At 32.2% G+C, this 20,243-nt stretch overlaps 2 protein-coding genes across 2 annotated transcripts; one reads left to right on the forward strand and one right to left on the reverse strand.

Annotated features, from left to right (window-relative positions):
• Positions 1-1,541: 1,541 nt before the first annotated feature.
• LOC131011494 (uncharacterized) lies at positions 1,542-2,015 on the reverse strand. Its single transcript, XM_057939282.1, has one exon. It carries the CDS (start codon positions 2,013-2,015, stop codon positions 1,542-1,544), a length of 474 nt encoding a protein of 157 aa, XP_057795265.1.
• A 7,794-nt stretch (positions 2,016-9,809) lies between these two features.
• Positions 9,810-12,777, forward strand: LOC131004999 (glutamate receptor 2.8-like). The gene is made up of 4 exons (XM_057931775.1): positions 9,810-10,078; positions 10,151-11,412; positions 11,479-11,818; positions 11,889-12,777. Exons 1-4 carry the CDS (start codon positions 9,823-9,825, stop codon positions 12,650-12,652), a joined length of 2,622 nt encoding a protein of 873 aa, XP_057787758.1. The 5' UTR covers positions 9,810-9,822; the 3' UTR covers positions 12,653-12,777.
• The last annotated feature ends 7,466 nt before the right edge of the window (positions 12,778-20,243 follow it).

Here is a 20,243-nt window from a genome sequence, read left to right on the forward strand (position 1 = left end):
CTGGACTCTGATGCTATATTTTTTTAATATCATTATAAAAATATAGTTTCAATATATAGTACTCGCCAGCAAAGGAGGGAAGTTGGAGCTATTAAATGGAGTATTTGGTTCCTCGCGCGTGTAACATTTTAAATATTTAGAATTTATGGCCATTTAATAGCACCCCACTTATTAAATAATGCGCCAGAATATCTATCTGGAGTAATATTTAATTATTTATCGGGAAATAAGTGACTGAAAGTCATCGGACAATTCAGAACACCAGACCAGATAGAGCAGAGCAGCCTGGGAAGCAAATTTTACTAATCAATTATAAAAAATCTAAAACATGAAATTAAATTAGGCTTGAAAAGACAAAAAAAATGTGGGGTTAGTCGGTTAGATAAACTCTGACTAAGAAAGTTTAACCAATATAAGATTGACTGTTTATTCCCATAAGTCAAGTAAAATTGATTAATTTATCCAACTATTTGTAAATGATTTTTCAAACGGATAATATATATATATATATATATATATATATATATATAATAACCATCTTAATCATGCAATCCTACTTAAAATACCCATTGGAATTGGAATGGGTTCTCCACTAAACTGATGATCATCTTTAGTTGCTGAAAACAAATTACAATTAAGTGGGTTACCACCAATAATTATGGTTCTTGGCTGCTCTAATTTTCCCTAGCAGTTTCCATTTCGTCTATCACCGTAATTATTACGAGCACTGACATTATAGTATTAATTTACATCATTGTCTACATAAAAACAGTTCAGACTTGTAGCGCAAGAGTGAGACTGTTACATTTTTTATACATTCTTTATTGTATTTAATTGTGAACAATCGATGATAAATTCTTGAATCAAAATCAGATCAAATTATATCCATTCACCATGTGAGATATTGTTGTTGATTATTGCCTCTTCCATATTCTACTATTCTCTAATTACATACTTCATCCCCTCTTCCATATTCTACTATTCTCTAATTACATACTTCATCCATTAATTGTACTAAAAAATTACTACTTCCTTTGTTTCGTCCTATTAAAAATTACTCATTTTCATAAAAGATAACATTTAACTCTTGAAAAGTTATGAACCTTATTATTTTTATCTAATTTAGAAAATTTTCCTAAATTATCCTGTTAAAAAGAAATAAGTCATATTTAGGGATGAAGGGAGTATTTTTTTTTTTCTTTGATGTAATATATAATAATTTCGAAAAGTAAAAGATAGCAAGTATTGTAGTGGAGAAAGCACTAGAGACTGGTTTGCCTTTAAGATGGTACTTTAATTTGGTTTCTTAGTTCTACCCCAAAAATATGTAATGCAAGCAAACTAGTGATACCTATATATATGGTACATTAATTGGAATAGGATAATGTTGGGACATGTTGGTACAAGAGCAATAGCCCCCCGCCACCACACACACACACATATATATATATATGTAATCCTATATCTACTTTTTTTTTTTTTTTGATCAGAAAAGAAGATATTATTAGAAAAAGGAAAGGTGGTACCAGCGGTACCGTGAGTTACACAAAGAGATAAGAAATGTCTTTTGTCATCCAATCATGAAAGCTAACTTCGCCCTCCAACAGGTTGAAGATTTTGTTCCAACTCCACAATCTAGCTTTAATACCACCTAACATCTTAGCGATCTCCCAGTTCTTGCTCTCGAATCTGCTTTCGTTCCTCCCTTTCCAGATAAGCCAAGTGGTGCACGCCCAAAGAACCGAGAGGAACTTCGAACTGGTCTTCCTCGTCCCAAGGTTTGAGAAGGCTTCAAAGTGTGCTTCGACATTGTCGGGTCGAACCGAATCAACTCCCACCCATTTTTGGATTTCGTTCCACACCATTTCAGTCTTCGGGCATCGGAGAAACAGGTGTTGAGCTGATTCCTCCCTCTGGCAGCATGCATTGCATAGTACTTCCTCTTCTCCGAGTGGGATCCTCCGTTTAACCAAGTTGTCGCAGGTAGGCAGTCGGTTCCTCATGATTCTCCACATTGTGGCTTTCACCTTTTGGGGAGCGCGAATCTCCCAAGCTTTCGCACATCTCTCCTTGATGCTCTATATCTACTGAAGTGGCTTGTAGTTCTTATTCCAATTCATTAAAGAAAGCAACATTGAGTTAATTAGGAGATTAATTATTCAGATGGAGTACTACTCTAGTTCACAGTGTATTGTATACATATAAATTATTTCCAGTTAGTGTGGTTAATTTAATCAAAACATATACATCTATACATATTATACTAGCTATTATATAGTATATATTAAGAATAGCTATTGCCTATTGTATATTTGTATGCGCTAGTTTGCAAGTATACCCGATTGTATCTAGCTATGTATTAGAGATAATTAGTTATACTTTTATCGTATCGTAAAAAGAGAAGAATCATTTTATTATATGCTACTCCCTCCGTCCCACGAATTTTGACACGTTTGGTTTCAGCACGGGAATTAAGGAGTTGTAGATTAGTGTTTAAAGTGTGTAGTCATGATATGACGACGAGACTCCAATTTTGTGAAATAAATATAAATTTATATTATATAAAGCTATAATATGAATTGAGTTTAATATCGATCATCATAATCTATCTTAGGCTTCGTTTTCTAATTAATACACTATTTAAACAAATTACATATAGGTCATGTGTTTATTTATTTTTGTTTAAATAGATGATAGATGATTGTATTTTTTGTAGAATGGATAATGTAATCTACATATATACTATATACTGAGCTACTTTAAAGTGAAATAAAAAAAAATATATGATTTCCTTTTATTTTTTGATTCAAATTTCCGTATACATTTATCGACATTTTAATGAATTCATATATATATATATATATATATATATATATGGAAAAGAACCGTAAAGAACTGCAAATATGTTCTCTATATAGAGAACATAAAAAAGTTACGAATAAGTCTATAATTTCGATGAATAAATCAATGTATATATCTTATGAATAAGTTTTGGTCTGGGTTCGAAGCCTAAGAGGGGTGTGTTTTTATATATTTTTTCTGTATTTTTATTGAATACACATATTCATTAGTTATGCGATATATTCGTTAAATTTATAGATTTATTCAATGTTCTCCGTTATTTACTTATTTGTAGTTCTCCATGGAACCTAACCCTATATATATATATAAAGAGAGATGGATAGAGAGAGAGAGGGGGGATATGTTGAGAAAGCAAATATTTTTGCGAAATTGAGAAAGCGTGAATAGATCAGTAATTGTTATGAATAAGTCAATAATTTTTATGAACAAGCATGTTGGTCTGAGGTTCGAATCCTGGAGGGCCGAAATTTTCAACATATTAATTAGATACGTCTGTTCATCAGTTATCTTGGTTTATTCGTAAAATTTATTGATTTGTTCATTAAATTTCTCGCCAAAAATAAATTTCTCAAATAATATTTTAATAGGACACAAACAATATTTTTTTTCATAGGTTGGGTATCGTTTTGGTATTATTGTTAGATTGAGACAATTTTGAGAATTCGCTAAAACAATTGGACATAAAGTGACATTTACCCATAATTAAGTAATAGTATCCATTAAAGAACTCTTAATCTACATAAGTTAGTATTTTTAATTATGTAAATTTAATAATTTAGAATTACAATATAAAGAATTTATTTAATAATTTTATTAGAAGTTTAATTTTACTAGAATCCTTGAAATTAAAATAATTATATAAAGATGAAACATAGAAAATAAACATGAATTTCAATCAATCTTCTTTTTTTGTCGTGTTTTTATAATATTAAATTTTGATGAAGTTTTTCAATTTTATGAGTTTTATATATAATATTATACTCCCTCCGTCCCTTAAAATTGTAGCCCAAAGGAGATGACACGGATTTTAAGAAAAAGTATAGTAGTTGTGTTTTGAGTAGAGATTGAGTCTCAACTCTCACACTTTTTAATAAATAGTGAGATGAAAATTTTGTGGGATCATTTCCAAATAAGAAAATATCATAATTTTCAGGGACGTACCGATATTATAATAAGGTCACAATTTTTAGGGACGGATGGAGTAATTTTAAAAAATTATCCAATAATTGATTCAAAAATGTATTAAAATGATAAATATTACAATAAAATGAATATAAATTTACACTCATAAACAATTGTTTATTAAAATATTTCTTTTTATGTGCAAATGCACGTCATCTCTACTAATATAAAAATTTGTGTTATGGTAGAAGTTTGCGTGGTTAGAGTATTTGTAGCATAAATTGCTTGCTTTTGGCTTTTGTGTTAACAGTTGATAACGAGAAGATATTGCAACGTTTTCAATCGATGAGTACACGTCGCAATCAAATGTCATTGTTGTCTCAAACAAAAATAACTAGCTCAGTAAGTATTTATTCTTAAGTTATTTGTAATATATTGAAACTATATAATCTATGAAAATATTGTTCGTTATTATTACTATTATGCTTGCCTTTTAATAAAAAAAATATCTAAAATGTACGAAATGTCCCAAAAAAAAATTCAAGGACAGTAGCCCCCGAACCCCGTACAAATTCAGCCTCCTGAACTAAATTCTTGGCTCCGTCACTGCCTATATATGTAACACCCCGATAATTTAGATTTATTATATAAGTTTAATTATTAATATTTTCTTGTACAATTTATTATTTTTATTAGATAATTATATGATATATATAGATAAGCACAATTAATTTTATCTAGGCTATTATTATTATTATTATTATTATTATTATTATTATTATTGTGATTACTATTAGAATTAGAACTCTTTTTATCATCTTTATTCTTTATCCTATTAGGAAATATACATAGACTACAAATTCTACACCTATCAAACTCTTTTAAAGACTTGTATAAATAAAGGTATAATATTTACCCTAAGACACACCCATAGAACCCGAAACAGCCATCAAGAATCGGTACTCTCTTCTCATTTTTTATTCTTATTTTCGTAAGGTTTTAAATCTTAAATTCTTGTTCATTCTTCAAGCAATGGCCAAAATCTGTTTTCACAAATGTGCGGCTGCCAAAGGATAATGTAGCTTTTCACAAACAAAATTCATATATGAGACTTTCCTTCCATCTCGAACTCTGCGTAAACTTTCGAGTATTTCTTTTACTTGAGTATATTAAACTTAAATATGTTATGTTGATTGTGTATTTAATTAATAATATTATTCTGAGGATAACAATTGGTTTTGCAAAGTTTTATGAATAAAGATCTGAAGTTGCAGTTTACCTTAGTTTGCTATATATATATAGGGGAGTGCTAGAATAAAAACACTCTTAAGTGTATAAAATATAAATGATTTTCAGCCCTTAGATCATCAAGATCTACGGTTGATTCGTAACCCTTTTGGATGAATTCGTGGTCTTGGGTTCGAATCCCAAAGGTAGCAAAAATTTATTTTTCACAATTCGTAACCATGTTGGATGAATTCGTAACCATGTTGGATAAAATTCGTACATTAAAAAACGTTTATATTTATATTTTAAGAAGTGTTTTTACTGTAGCCCTCCCATATATATATATACATATATATATATATATAATTTTTGTTTTGTTAACCAAACCTGGAATTTTAATGTGTTTCGAAAATTATGGTTGATGGTTTTTAGTCAAACAATTTTCGTCCTTTTTATATATATAAACTCATTAATTGGATTTTTTTTTAGTACCAAATTTTAGCTATGTTCCTTACGTATTTATATACTAATATATATATATATATTTGTAAAATGACAATACCTTTTATAAAATTATTATTATTATTATTTTTATATAACCTAAATGTTATTGATATAGGTTCTTATAGATTTTATATTGAATTAGATGCGGTGCGATTAAGACCCTCGTTCCCAATTTGATTTAATAGTCTCGACTTTAAGGTGAGGGATTTTACGCTTATTCATATGGTTATATATGTTTTTATTATCGCGTTTGATTACTTGTTTATGTGCATCTTATGACTATGTTGTTATGTGTGATCATGGGACCTAAGCCATTGATCTATGTTGTTATATGCGATCATGGGACCTAAGCCATTGATCGATGTTGTTATGTGCGATCATGGGACCTAAGCCATTGATCTATGTTGTTATGTGCGATCATGGGACCTAAACCATTGATCTATGATGTTATGTGCGATCATGGGACCTAAGCCATTGATCTATGTTGATAAGTTGATCATGGGACCTAAGCCATTGATCTATGTATGTGTTTGGTCATGGGACTTAAGCCATCGACTCAAACTATGATTATGTTTGTCAAGGGGCTCCGGTCTCTTGGCGTATGTTTGCAAGTATGATAATGTGATTTAATTACGTATGTGACGTATGTGGATATTTGTTATATTCCTGACTGAGTATATTTTAAATATGCTCACCCCTTATCTTTTCAGTTTTGCAGTTCTGGAGTTGAGGCGGCCATGGAAGTCGAGAATGACTAGAGATTTAGTGAATGACTAGAGATTTAGTAATTCTATAGAAGTTTGAGTTGAATTTAAATTGGTTTAAACTTTTATAATTCAAGAAATTTTATTTTATCTATTAGTTTTTTTCAAAGATTTTATATTGAAAAGTTTATGAAAATTGGGGTGTTTCAATATATATCTGTATATGTGTGCGTAGTTTTAGATGAAATACCTTTTCATCTTTATATGATCAATATTCAATAATATATGAAATGAAAAGAATAGTTGGTGTGTGGCTCTCTAGGTGTGGATGGGGCACGCAAAAATTTATCTGATAAGATAACAAACAGCAATTAAAGCAAAGGCCGAAGCCTCGCAACAAAACAATAGGGCATTTCGATTTTTGTATCTTGGCCTCATTTCAGCTCACCTTATTCTCATCACCTTATAAATAGACGAAACAAACATTCATAATGAGTTGAAGAGTATCTTCTTTTGGAGAAAGGAAAGGAGGGCTAGCGCGTGATCAGATTATTGTCATCCCGCACTCGGCACTTTAAACTCAAAATTTCTCATTTATTCAAATCCAATTTACATATATATACTTTTTCGCATTATAATCGAATTATTAGATTCTCACCAGACTTGAACTGAACTGGCATCCTTAATAAGATTCGCATTATTAGATTCCCTCTTACAAGATAAACTATATCCATGCATTGTTGAATATCCTAATTAGGGCCGGTAATCGATCCCGTTCGATTATCGATTTTAATCGAATCGATTTCTTAATTAATCATAACCAAATAAGGGCGATTTTGCTAACAGTTAGTAGTTCGATTAATAATAAGGACGGTTTCACTAACATCTAGTGGGTCGGTTAACCAATTAACTGAAGCGGTAAGTTAACCTCAAATATCCGATTTGTTTAATTTGAATAAGGGCGATTTCACTAACAGCTAGTGGTTCGGTTAATAATAAGGACGATTTCACTAACAACTAGTGGTTTGGTTAACCGATTAACCGCGAATCATTCGATTAACCGCAAATATCCGATTTGTTTAATTTTGAAGAAAAAAAAACACGCTTCCATTGCTGCTCAAGGGAATTGAACTTGTGCCTTTAGAAAGAAATGATAAAGTCTTATCCACTCCACCAATTCATCATTTATGGTTACATTATTCAGAAAATAATTTTATAGAAATTTGTAATTAAATCTTTGTTTCAATTTAATTTTTAAAATAAAATAAAATATTTTAATTATTAATTCGGTTAATCGATTTTAGCCGACCGATTACCGGTTAAACCGATTAATCGATAGCTGAAAACCGAACCTAATTGGTGAAAATCGATTTAGTTACGGTTATAAACCGTTAATCGAACCTATTTTACCACCCCTAATCTTAACACTGATAAAATCATTGGGAAAGCTAGGGGGAGCTCAAGCACCCCCAGCTGATTTTCTTTTTCAAACCTTATAATTTATATTTTTTTTCTTGAAAGCTTGGATGTAGTAGTATCTTTTAAAGCAAATAGCAACTAATTTGATGCTATATTTATTAAAGAAGGATTAAAAGTGAGCGCGTGCGGTGTGTGTGCGCTTGCGTATTAAAAGTAGAGAATACGCCAAAAACAGTTGCCTCCCATGTCATCGACACACGGATTTGTAGGCTTTCAATAAAAAGCAAATTGCTCTCTTTCTCTCTCTAGAAATGAGAGAGAGTGATGCATCTGAGTCCACCCACAATCTGGGTCCTTGATGTTCTGTCTGTCTCTCTTCCTACACCCTGGAATGTATACTACTATTTCTCATATGTTGCAATCAACCATAATTTCCCTCACTTCTACTTGGAACCTAACTGCAACTCTTTCTTCAAAAACGAAACAAGCATAATTAAAAGCGACCCCATGCCATGGTTAAGGCTCGTACTCGTTGTAGAGGAGATAAATTTCGGGACGTGTCACATGCTATGATACATCAATTTCCATAGCTTGCACCTACACTTTGTCAATCAACACAGATCTAACTAATTCAAAAATATTATAATGTGGTCCGATCCCTACCAAAATAGACGACTATGAATCCTTGTTCCTCATATTTTGCATGATTAAGTATTTTTTTTATCTTCAAGAATATAATTTTTTCAATTTCACCCTTTCAATAGCTTTACTATTTTTATCTATCAAACGCCTCCTTAGAGTTTCAAAGTGATTATTCTTTTCTACTTCTACTTCCAAATGCATATTTCATGTCATTTTCTAATTAATAACTTTTGGTGCTAAAAGTTGAATTAAAGAATTTTTATTTTCCAGCAAAATTATAGTTTCAAATGCTTGTGTAAATATATTTATAGCAATGCTCAAATTTGTAAAAATCACAGCATAGGAAAAAGGCACATATAATGATAGTAGTATTATATATAAAAGGAAAATTATACTCCTATTATCACATTGTGTGAATCACCATAGCGCACCTCCCATTGTAGTCTTGAGTTTCCTCAATTCATCACTTGAAGAAAAGAAAAAGAAAAAAAAACCTATTTAAAGGCCCGCCTTGGTGGCTCTTCTTTGGTTTCAGGCCCATGCTACAGAGCCCGGCAATCTAACCATGAGGGAACTTCGTAAATAATGAGGCCTACATTTCTATGTCTTGTTAATCTATATCTACATTTCTGTTGGCCAACTTACTAAACAGTTGCGTATATATAACTTGTTAATCTATATCTATATATACTTTCTATAAAAAGAGCCTTAGCCACAACATGCAAATTGCCTATTTTACCCTTCTTACATGTCTTATTTTAAAATTATTTTATATATTATATATTGGAAAGAATACATTAATTTATTAAATATTATACTAAATCTATGTGATATATATCTATAACTATTGATAAGGCTTATAAATAAATATATCTATCCAATAAATTATATTTAATAGAATTACTGAACTAATAGATTTTTCTATAAAAAAATTCGTAAGAGATAATAGACCAAATTATTAATTAAAAAATTATATATAAAATAAATATTACATTTATATTTTTATTTTATTAAATAAAATAACACTAATTATGCGTACAACATATGCGCGCTCTTTATGCTAGTTAATTAAATAGAAGCTCAAACGAAAACACATACGTCACACGACTATAATTTAATGACGACATATTTCTATATCTTTAAAATTAAGAATGTACATTGTTAACTTAGTTCTCATGAATTATCACGCCAATAAAGCTGTAAAATTTTGTCCAATGCCACTTTATTATTATCAAACTCGGTTATATCGAATGGCCATGCATCAGATGCAATTAATTCATTAAATCGTTTCTATCTAGCTATATATATATGATCAAGATCTTAATTAGATTGAAGAGTAACTATGATAAACATGTGTAACATTCATCGTTATATTCTGATATATTTGCTGATAGCTGAAGTTGCAATGGATGCAGGATCACAGCCTTCCGGCGTCCCCATTGGCCTAGTTCTCAACATGAACTCGCCTTTGGGTTCCATGCTCCATCTCTGCATAGAGATGGCGCTTTCGGATGTTTATGCTCAGAATCCAAACTACACCACAATGTTGCAGCTGCATATCAGAAATGCTCAAAGTGTTCTCGAAGCTGATTTTGCAGGTATTTATTTATTTATTTCATCACATCTTGTCTTCAAAACCCTAAATTAAATTGTTTGTGATGGTGATGCAGTTGTAGATTTATTGGAGAACGAACAAGTTGAAGGCCTCATAGGGCCACAGGGGTCAACGCAAGATATATTCATCTCGGAATTAGGGAAAAAATCTCATGTCCCGATTGTATCAATCACTGCAAGAAGCTCATCTGCAGAAAACAACTTCTTTGTTAGGGCAACCATTGATGATCTGACGCAAGCTCGAGCTCTTGCAGCTCTTTGTCAGGAACTCCAATGGCCTCAAGCTGTGCTTCTGTATGAGGATGCAGAATACGCCCATCAATTCCAATCCCATCTCAGCAATGCTTTCCGAGATGTTGGAATCGGCATCGTGCATCTCACCCCCATGCCTTGGTCAGCAGACCACAAGCGTCTCACCAAACTGCTCACTTCGTTGGAGCAACAGGAGACGAGGGTTTTCATAGTTCACATGAACCCTTCTCTCGGATTTCGGTTATTTGACGCTGCTAAGAAACTAGGATTGATGAGAGAAGGGAGTGTGTGGGTAATCACGGATAGCTTGTCCAACTTCTTGAGCTCCATGGATTCGGGCACCCGCGATTCCATGGAAGGAGTGGTGGGGGTGAGGCCTTACGTGGCGCCTTCCAAGGAATTGAGATATTTCCAAGAGAGGTGGGAGAGAAATAGCAGCAGAGCGGGTATGGATTTGAATGTTTATGGGCTGTGGGCGTATGACACCATCACTGCATTAGCATCTGCAGTAGAGAATCTGGGCCCTGTACATCCACAATATCCGTGCAATAACGATATGATGGCAAGAGACTCTTCCTCGTACGGGCCTCGACTTCTTAGGGAGCTATTGAGCACGAGATTCAGAGGGCTCAGTGGCTACTTTGAAGTGGTTGATGGGAGGTTGAAGCCCTCGGATTTCGAGATAGTGAATCTGATCGGAACAGGGGAGAGAAGGGTTGGTTTTTGGAATCCCCACAGGGGAATTGTGAGGGACTTGAATTATTTTATGAAAGGATTGAAGAATGTGGTGTGGCCTGGTGATTCAACTATTAAACCCAAGGGTTGGGCTATACCTCCTTCGGGGAGCCTCCGAGTTGGAGTGCCATGGAAGCCTGGATTCAAAGAATTTGTGAATGTGGAGATCGATCCTGCAACCAATGAGACGCGTGCCACTGGATTCGCTGTGGATATCTTCTTGTATGCGTTGAAGCAGATGCCCTTTCCTATCAACTACACGTTTTGTTGCTACAACGAGAGCAGCAGTACTAATTGGAGCTATGACAGTATGCTACGCGAGATCCCTGAGGTACAATCTTAATTCTTCACATTAATTCAGTAGCTAGTAATTGTAAATGATTGTGGAAATGAACAGAAATATGATATGGTGGTGGCGGATACCACCATTTGGGCTCCACGAGCATCGTATGTGGATTTTACGCTGCCTTATTCGGAATCAGGATTGGTTTTGGTTGTGAAGAATAATAAGCCACTCAACATGTGGACGTTTACGAAGCCATTGAGGTGGGATCTGTGGGTCACAATTGTTGCAGCCTCTCTGGTGATGGGATTATTTATTTGGAGATTAGAACGAGCTGATCCTGCTGTTCCTGTTGCTGCAGCTGAACAAGTTGAGGAACCGAATAATAATAATAATAATGGTCGACTCAGAATTCCATTTTTGGCTGCTGTATTAGCCTTGGCTTTCCCAGAGAGTAAGAATTCTGATTCTAGTTAATTAATTTGAATGGAGGTGGGTAGTAAATTAATTGATAAAAATTGCAGTGGCCTTGGTGAGAAGGAATACATCAGTTTTCGTGCTAGTGTGCTGGCTGTTCACGGCATTCGTACTAATGCAGAGCTACACGGCAAACCTGTCGGCCATTCTAACACTGGATCAGCTGCACTTCTCGTTTTCTGATGATCACTTCATCGGCTATCACAGAGGTTCCTTCACATATGAATTCTTGACACAGAAGCTAAACATTAGCCCCGCCAGGCTCAAGTCCTACCTATCCCTTGAAGAATACCACCACGCCATGCGCAAAGGCAGCCACAAAGGAGGCATAGACGCCATATTCGACGAGTACCCTTACATGAAGCTTTTGATCAATCGATACTACTCTCGCTACAAGATTGTGGGACCCACTTTCAGAACTGATGGGCTTGGGTTCGCCTTGCCTCTTGGATCTCCCTTGGTTGCGCACTTCTCCCGAGCCATCCTGAATGTCACTCAGGGTCCGGAGATGACGGGTCTGGAGCAGAAGAACTTTGGACCCGGATACTCTTCGCAGGATCCGCTCATCAACAGCGTGTCGCAGGGTGCCTCCAGCCTCACCTCTCGTGATTTCGCCGGCCTCTTCATTATCTTAGCCGGACTTACTCTATCTGCTTTTCTTGCTGCCCTCACCGATGCTTTCAATAAGCTTAAATATTTTGTCCGCAACATAAATGGCGCTTATGCTCCTCTTGCCAATCAACCCGCTGCTGTTGCTAATGCTCAACTACAAGATCCGCCAAATCGAGAAATTGAAGTGGCTAGAACCTAAGATACAGCTCCAACATCTATCCAAATTCATCCTACTATATATATAGTCTTGGAAGTTAATTAGGATTTAGGACCATTGCTAGCTCTTTTCTTTTTTCTCTTTCACAAATAACTAATCAAATCAAAAGCTCCACATTTTTACTACTTATTCTGTCTCTCATACGGCCCCATTGCACACCTTCCAGCGTGCGCCTACTTTCTTTACCTTCATTTCTTTAATTACCATCTACTTCCAACAACAAATCTAAATTATATTTTCATTGATTCAATCAAAAAACCTATAATACGAGACAACTCAATATTTGGACCCAATTAGAAAGTGTTTATAAGCTCTTCAAAACAGCTTATAAGTTGTTTGGGAGCTTATAAGCTCCTTCAAAGTGTTTGACAAAATAAGCTCCCTAAAAAATAAGTTCCTCTACCCCAACTTATTTTTTTATAATCTTATATGCAACAATCATTTTTCAAATGTTTTTCAACTATAATTTATTATTTTCATCATAAATCATTCAAGTCCATTTCTCTTCGATTTTCTCTCTCTAAAAATATATTTTCTCTCTTTAACAAAAAAATTCTCTCTCTAAATTATAAGTTCAAGAATCCAAACACTTTGACAACTTATAAGCTCTTAAAAAAACTACAATTTATAAGCTCTTAAAACATCTTATAAGTTCTTTAAAATAAGCTTAGCCTTAGCCAAACACCCTCTTTGACGCATCTCTAATGGGCTCACACTCGATTACGGGTTGATAAACTTCGCAGTACCCATTTAGAATAATTATTAATCATTTAATTTAATAATAATTATAATAACAATACCATATATGATCATATCATTCCCATCTCCTTAATTTTCTTTTTTCAATATAAAGAAAGGATAAAGATTTTAGTGGTAATATACAAACCTACCCAACTATCTCAAGTTCAATTTAGAAATTACCCACTTTTTGATATATACTCCCTCCGTCCCATAAGCTTAGGCTGATTGGGATTTTCACAAAGATTAAGAAAAATCATTGGAAATGAAAATATACAAGTAAATTCCCTAGTATGCCCATATTTATTATTTAATGATGTATTAAAGTGGGAGTAAATTAAAGAATTAAATAGGGATATAATAGTAAATGATTAAAAAAACATTACTTTTTATAGAAACAAGCCTATATAAATGGGACATTCAAAAAAGGAAAACAAGCCTAAGCTTATGAGACGGAGGGAGTATTTAGTCCATGACCATTCACATTATAAAATATAAAAAGGTACACTGAGAATCCTTAGGCCTTAAACTTTGTGTGTACTTTTGTGTGTCAGATTTGGGACTTGTGCACATTGACCGAATTTAGTGAAGTAAATTTTGGGTAGGTAGAGTTGTTTTATTATGTCTTGACCCACTTATTTTTTAAAATTTGAAAAGCTCAATTATGCATTTCTTCTCTCTATTTGCGGAAGATTGGTTATTTTGTTTGCGGAAAAATTGAAAAATCAAGGTTGATTTTCACCCTCAGCAAATCGTTGCGGCGCCGGAGAAGATGGAGGTGAGGTGTTAATGCTTTTTTGTTGTAGTAATTTTTCTATTTTTTTTTCTTTATTTAATTTTTGTAGGCGTGTGTTGTTTATTTTTCGTGTTGTGGGAAAATATTTTTTTCTTGTGTTGTAGTTAAATATTTTTCTTGTGGTGTAGGGAAATATTTTTCGTGTTTATTTTTCGTGTTGTAGTAATATTTATCGAGTTTTATTTCAGGTTGTTTATTTTTCGTGTTGTAGGGAAATATTTTTCTTGTGTTGTAGTAATATTTGTTCTTGTGTGTTGTTGTTTAGTCTGCCCAACAATTCTAGTCATGCCCAATTTTTGTGTTGTTTAGGAAAATTCCCCAAAACACCAATTAATATTTCGATGAAATAATTTAGTGAAATAATTATTTGGATGCGCATAAAATAATTATTGTGCATTGTTGTTGTACGCGCGAAGTTAATCTTGCGCAATTGCAATTCTATGCGCAATCTTCCGCAATTGGATTTCGATGCGCAATTAGAATTCTATGCGCAAAGTTAATCTTGCGCAATGCGCATAGGAAATTAATCTTGATTAAATTAATATAAATTCAACTTATATGTATAATTGAAATTGTTTGCGCGAAATTAATTAATATTGAGCCAATTAATTGTGATTGAAATTGTATTCGCAAATTAATTGTGCTTAAAATTGTTTGCGCAAATTAATTGTGATTGTAATTAGATGCGCATAGTACTCTATGGGCATTTGGTGATTGTAATTAGATGCGCATAGTACTCTATGGGCATTTGGTGTTTGTGCCTATATATAGATCATCTTTTGACCTATTCAGGTTCCTTTTTCAGTTCCCAGACTTAATATTTCAGTTTTCTAGCTTTAGATTTTTATTGCTTTCCAGTTTTTAGAGCTTGGATTGAATTTCCACAAGATTGAAGATTCAAGATCATTTTTTCAATTTTATTTAATTCAGTTCTTTCAATTGATGTTCTTTTAATTATGTGTATGTTTTATTTTATTATTTCTGACTAGTTTCGTTTAGCTGATTCTAGGGTTTGTAAATAGTTGATCGAATTTATGTGATTTATTTGTTAATACCTTTGTGCCTTCCAGTTTATGATTCATAATTCCTGGTGCTTAATTTCTTGTGAATTATAGTTTGCATGTTTAGCTATTCGGTTTGAGACCTAGCGGAGATAACTGTTTAGCGGATTCAGGAATGTATGATATGATTTTAACCTTGAGACCTAGCGGAGATAGGTGGATCATAGGGAGCTATTCTTAGGAGCTATTGGGAGTTAGTAGATTTTCTTGAGACCTAACGGAGATAGATAATTTACTAATCTACGATCGTTGCTGCTCTAGCGAGAGTAATTGATTAATTAAGTGATCTCTCATCATAACTGGATTAAATTGGTACATAGGATTAATAGATTAATTGCATAGATTTAGTTAATGAATTTACTGCCCTATGATCAGTTGTCTTTTATTAATTGAGTTTTCTATTTTTTTTATTTGGTTTGTTTTGATTTAAGTTATCTAGTTCATTATTATTTGTGATTGCCTGAATATTACTAGGGTTTAGTTAGGATTACTTAAGGTGATTCGTCATAATAGTCCATGTGGATACGATACTCTGCTTGCTGTTTATGTGCTACAATTATACTGTTTAGTTGCAGTTTTTGTTGCTATAATAATAGTGATCACATATTAAATTGAAAAAAAATAATAATAATAATAGTGATCACATATTAAATTGAAACTAAATAGTCAATAAGGAACAAAATGATATGGACTTGACAAATTGTGTCATTATGCGCAAATGAGAAATTATTGGAGTATGCGCAACAAACTATGCGCAGTACATAAATTGACCAACTTTGCGCCACAAATTGATTAACTATGCGCAGTACGTAATGTTCTCCAATTAATGTTTAAAAATGGAATGAGCTTATTAAAATTTTAATAAATGATAATGAGCTTATTAAAATTTTTAAAATGGAATGAGCTTATTAAAATTTTAATAAATGATAATTTATTGAAAATACATATCACATTTGATATAAATTTCAATACGCATATAGATATAAACATGGAATTATCTTATTCAAATTTTAAAAATGGAACTATGCGCTAGAATTTATTAAAAATGGAATGAGCTTATTAAAATTTTAATAAATGATAATTTATTAAAAATACATAGCACAATTGATATAAAGCGCATAGTTTTTAAATTTCTGCGCATAGTTCCTATATGGACATATTCAATTAGAACTATGCGCTCAATTGGAACTATGCGCAATGTATATAGTATATTTTATAAATTCCCAATAGATATAAACATGATATATTGCATAGTTCCCAATTAATAGCATATTGTATAAATTCCATATATATTGCATATTTTATTAAAATTTTAATAAATGATAATTATACCATTTGTTTCATTTATATTACATTAATTACATTTAAATTAATCTCTTCCCCAAATATTGTTGTATTAAATTCCATGTAATCACCCTATGCGCTATGTATTTGGGAACTATGCGCTATTAACCAATATTTTTGATATAAGTTTTGCATTAATCACCCTAATCTATGTAATTAAGGAAGAAAAGATATTTTATTTATAGAACATGCATATATGTATGAAATACTCATAATTCAAATTTCGAAGTTGTAGTGGTGGTCCTTAGTAAAAATAAAAAAAGAGCTTTATAAATCTATTACAATGCGCCTTTATTTTTCCACATTAAATACTATGCGCATAGTTTGGTATGCGCAAATTACATTATGTATGCGCATTCAAAATCAAACAAATTACGCAAAGAAATGTATGTAAAATCATTATTATGTTCTACAGTTTACATGCGCATAGTACGACAATCTTAATGAACTATGCGCCCTAAATTCACGCATACAACTGAAATGTTGCGCATCAAACATGTCACCAAAATCAAAATCCAGTGCAATCAACGCGTAAATCAAAATAATACTCTATCTCCCAATCATTCTTCATCTCTCAATCATTAGATGTACTTATATGACACAGTGCCCAGCTTTTTCAATCCAAATAAATATTAAAAAATTATGATGGTCATGGCTTGAATCAATTCAAAAAAGTGGTTATTTTTGAAATATACTTTTGAGAAGTTGGGTAGAATAGATTTCCTCCCAAGATTTTATACCTCTCAAGAGTTCACGCTTCGAAATTTCTCAATGATACGATCGGATTGGGGCGCGTGTGATTGCACAACTTGTGATGGTATCAGTTTTCTCCAAATTCTAATAGATTCGAATTTCTCAAAGTTAATAGTCGAAATTAATAATACTATTTGTTTTAAATTGTGGTCCAAAGAAAATTATCACCAAAAAAATTTCTTTGTTGAAGGGTTCATTTTTTACGTCCCTTTATATTGAGATTTCTAGCCGTGATCGATTTTTATTTATTTTTAATTGTGTGATTGATTTTAAATAAACACAAATTCTTTGTCATATCGCATGTATAAGTAAGACGAGTCGGATGGGAGCTGGAGAGTTGGTCTGGGCGCGGGTCGGGCCGAAATTAGTCGCGGGTCGCGACTTTGGGCTGAATAATTCAAAATAATTATTATTGTAATGAAAGGTAATTATCGACATGAAGAAAAGTAATGTTTTAAAATATTACCTTTCTTTATATCAATAATTAATTTTTATAATAATAATAATTACTTGATCAAAATAAATACATTATCGCCGCACTCACACTTTCCGCTGCTATGCTGGAAAAATATGAATCATTTAAAATAATTTTTATATCAATAATTATTTTTTCTTATAATTATAATACGTCCATAAAAGGATCCGCCTCAATTCCGATCTGACCCATTTTTCTTTTAATACATTTGGTCTAACCGGAGACCAAATTTATGGCTTTATGCGTCTTGACTTTTCCAGGAGTAAAATATTATACTATTATTTCTCGATTTTGTGGTTCCATTACCATTATGAGCCGCAACGGCTCAAGACATTACTTTAATTTGGGAAATAAATTATGTGTAGTATTAAGAAAAGTAATCAAATACCAAGAAATCGTTGATGATTTATACCTCTAATATTTGTCGAACACGCTCTATGTAGATTGCCTTGGTCAAATGAGGAACATGCTATATTACATCAATGAATTCACATGTTTTTCTCACTACATGTACAGTTTAGGATAATTAATTAATAGTAAATCAAATTAGAAAAGTTTGTATAAAAGGACGCTCATTTCAGCAATTAGAACATCCCAATTAAGTACTCTCAAATATTCGGATGAGTAGAAAGTAGGTTTGTAGAGATTTTAATCTTTTCGACACATTCTCTAATCAAAAAACTAGCTAGTTTATAAACAAAATTGCTTACCAAATTTATAATTCATAAACTATTAAATAAAATAAAAAAATGTCACAATATTAATATCGTTAAACAAAATAAAGAATCACGGGATCATATCACTATTTAAATTTTAAATTGACGGAAGAGTTTCATTATTATAAATAATGGTTTATGGTTTTTGTACACAAAATTTAATGAAGATTTATTTGAAGAAGTGAAAAACATCATAGTTTTTTTTTCAGGGTCAATTGACTGTAAATTTAAAACGTTTTAGAAATTTGGAAATTACATCTCAGCTTTTTCTCTTCCTCGTGATATATAACTTTTTTTAGGGTTAATTATCGATTTTTCCTAATTTTAATCTAACGTGGGAATCGAAAAATGGCACGTTGGACATATCTCGGACGTTCAAGTGAAAAGGCTAATTGCCTGTAAATTCAAAACGGTTTTAGGAATTCGAGAATTGAACTTTAACTTCTTTTTTTCTTCGAATACATAACCTTTCATTTTTTCTAATTTTGGTTTGGCCATCGGTTTTTTTCCAATTTTAATTTGACCTGGCTATTGGAGATGATACGCTGGACACATCAAACGATCAAATAAAACGATGTTATTTTATGTAAAATTAACAAGATAAATCGCTATAATACTAAAAAGAAATAGAATAATACTGAAAAAAAATCGTTATTTTCAATATAGATTTGTGAATTTGATTAAAATAGTGAAAGAGAGAATTAAAAAAAAAATGTAATTATTTTATTTCCTTTCAGTATTATAGCGATTCACCTCACTTTTTTTTAGGCGTACGTGTTCCATCTCACTCTTAATTTCTAACTTCAATCCAATGGAAACAGTTTCAATTTAATTAGCTCAGTTAATTTTGTGTTGAAAAGTCAATAATTGACCAATTTACCAAAATTTGGCAAAAATAAGAACTTAATGTCCCCCACCCCGATGGGCGATGTCTACCCTATACATGTCAACTTCATATCTCATCCTATTTATTGGCGATCTCTCAGCTTAATTTCTATGAAGTTTCCTATCATATCCTAACTTCATATCCCAAAAACTCATTATATATTTTATTTTAACTATAACCTCGTTAACAACTATACCAAATAAAATCCAAGTCGAGTGTGTATTACATTAGTGATAAAGTGGTTAATACATTAGCACAAACACTCATGTAAAATCGGTTTCACAATAACACAACTTCAACATACAAATGACACTGTAATATTTTATATAAAGTGTCATTTGTATGTTGAATGTTGAAGTAATGTCATTGGAAATGTTAAAGTGTTATTTGTATATATGTTGAAGTAGTGTCATCGGAAAATTGGTTTCATCGTGATTGGGCATTTTAAGTGGATTGTTGCATTCTATCAACTGTCCTCCCAGCAGCCGTGAACATTTTCATTCAAATGAATATATTGCAAGGGGTATGTGTTGATCTAACACTAGATTGATTAATGTTTGAAGTCAAAGATTTTAGGTTCTAATCTAATGCAGCGTGATTTTAAAATTTCATAGCATTACAATTACTAAAAACGAGAAAAAAACAAAAAAAATCCAAGTCGAGAAAACACGACTTAAAGCCTTAGATTCCAAGAAAACCTTACGAGTTACGTGCAATAATCCATAACTACGTAAAACAAGTTTCTTCTATATATGTTGAATCCTTCAACATCGCGTTAATTCCTTTCAAATTTATTGCATAGAA

Source organism: Salvia miltiorrhiza, chromosome 1 (genome assembly GCF_028751815.1).
Source record: "Salvia miltiorrhiza cultivar Shanhuang (shh) chromosome 1, IMPLAD_Smil_shh, whole genome shotgun sequence".
Lineage (NCBI taxonomy): Eukaryota > Viridiplantae > Streptophyta > Magnoliopsida > Lamiales > Lamiaceae > Salvia > Salvia miltiorrhiza.

Coding starts and splice junctions, on each gene's coding strand:
- LOC131011494 (XM_057939282.1), bottom strand. CDS start 2,015: ATGTGGAGAATCATGAGGAACCGACTGCCTACCTGCGACAACTTGGTT.
- LOC131004999 (XM_057931775.1), top strand. CDS start 9,823: ATGATAAACATGTGTAACATTCATCGTTATATTCTGATATATTTGCTG. Junction 10,079..10,150: donor TCTCGAAGCTGATTTTGCAG/GTATTTATTTAT, acceptor ATGGTGATGCAG/TTGTAGATTTATTGGAGAAC. Junction 11,819..11,888: donor AGCCTTGGCTTTCCCAGAGA/GTAAGAATTCTG, acceptor TAAAAATTGCAG/TGGCCTTGGTGAGAAGGAAT.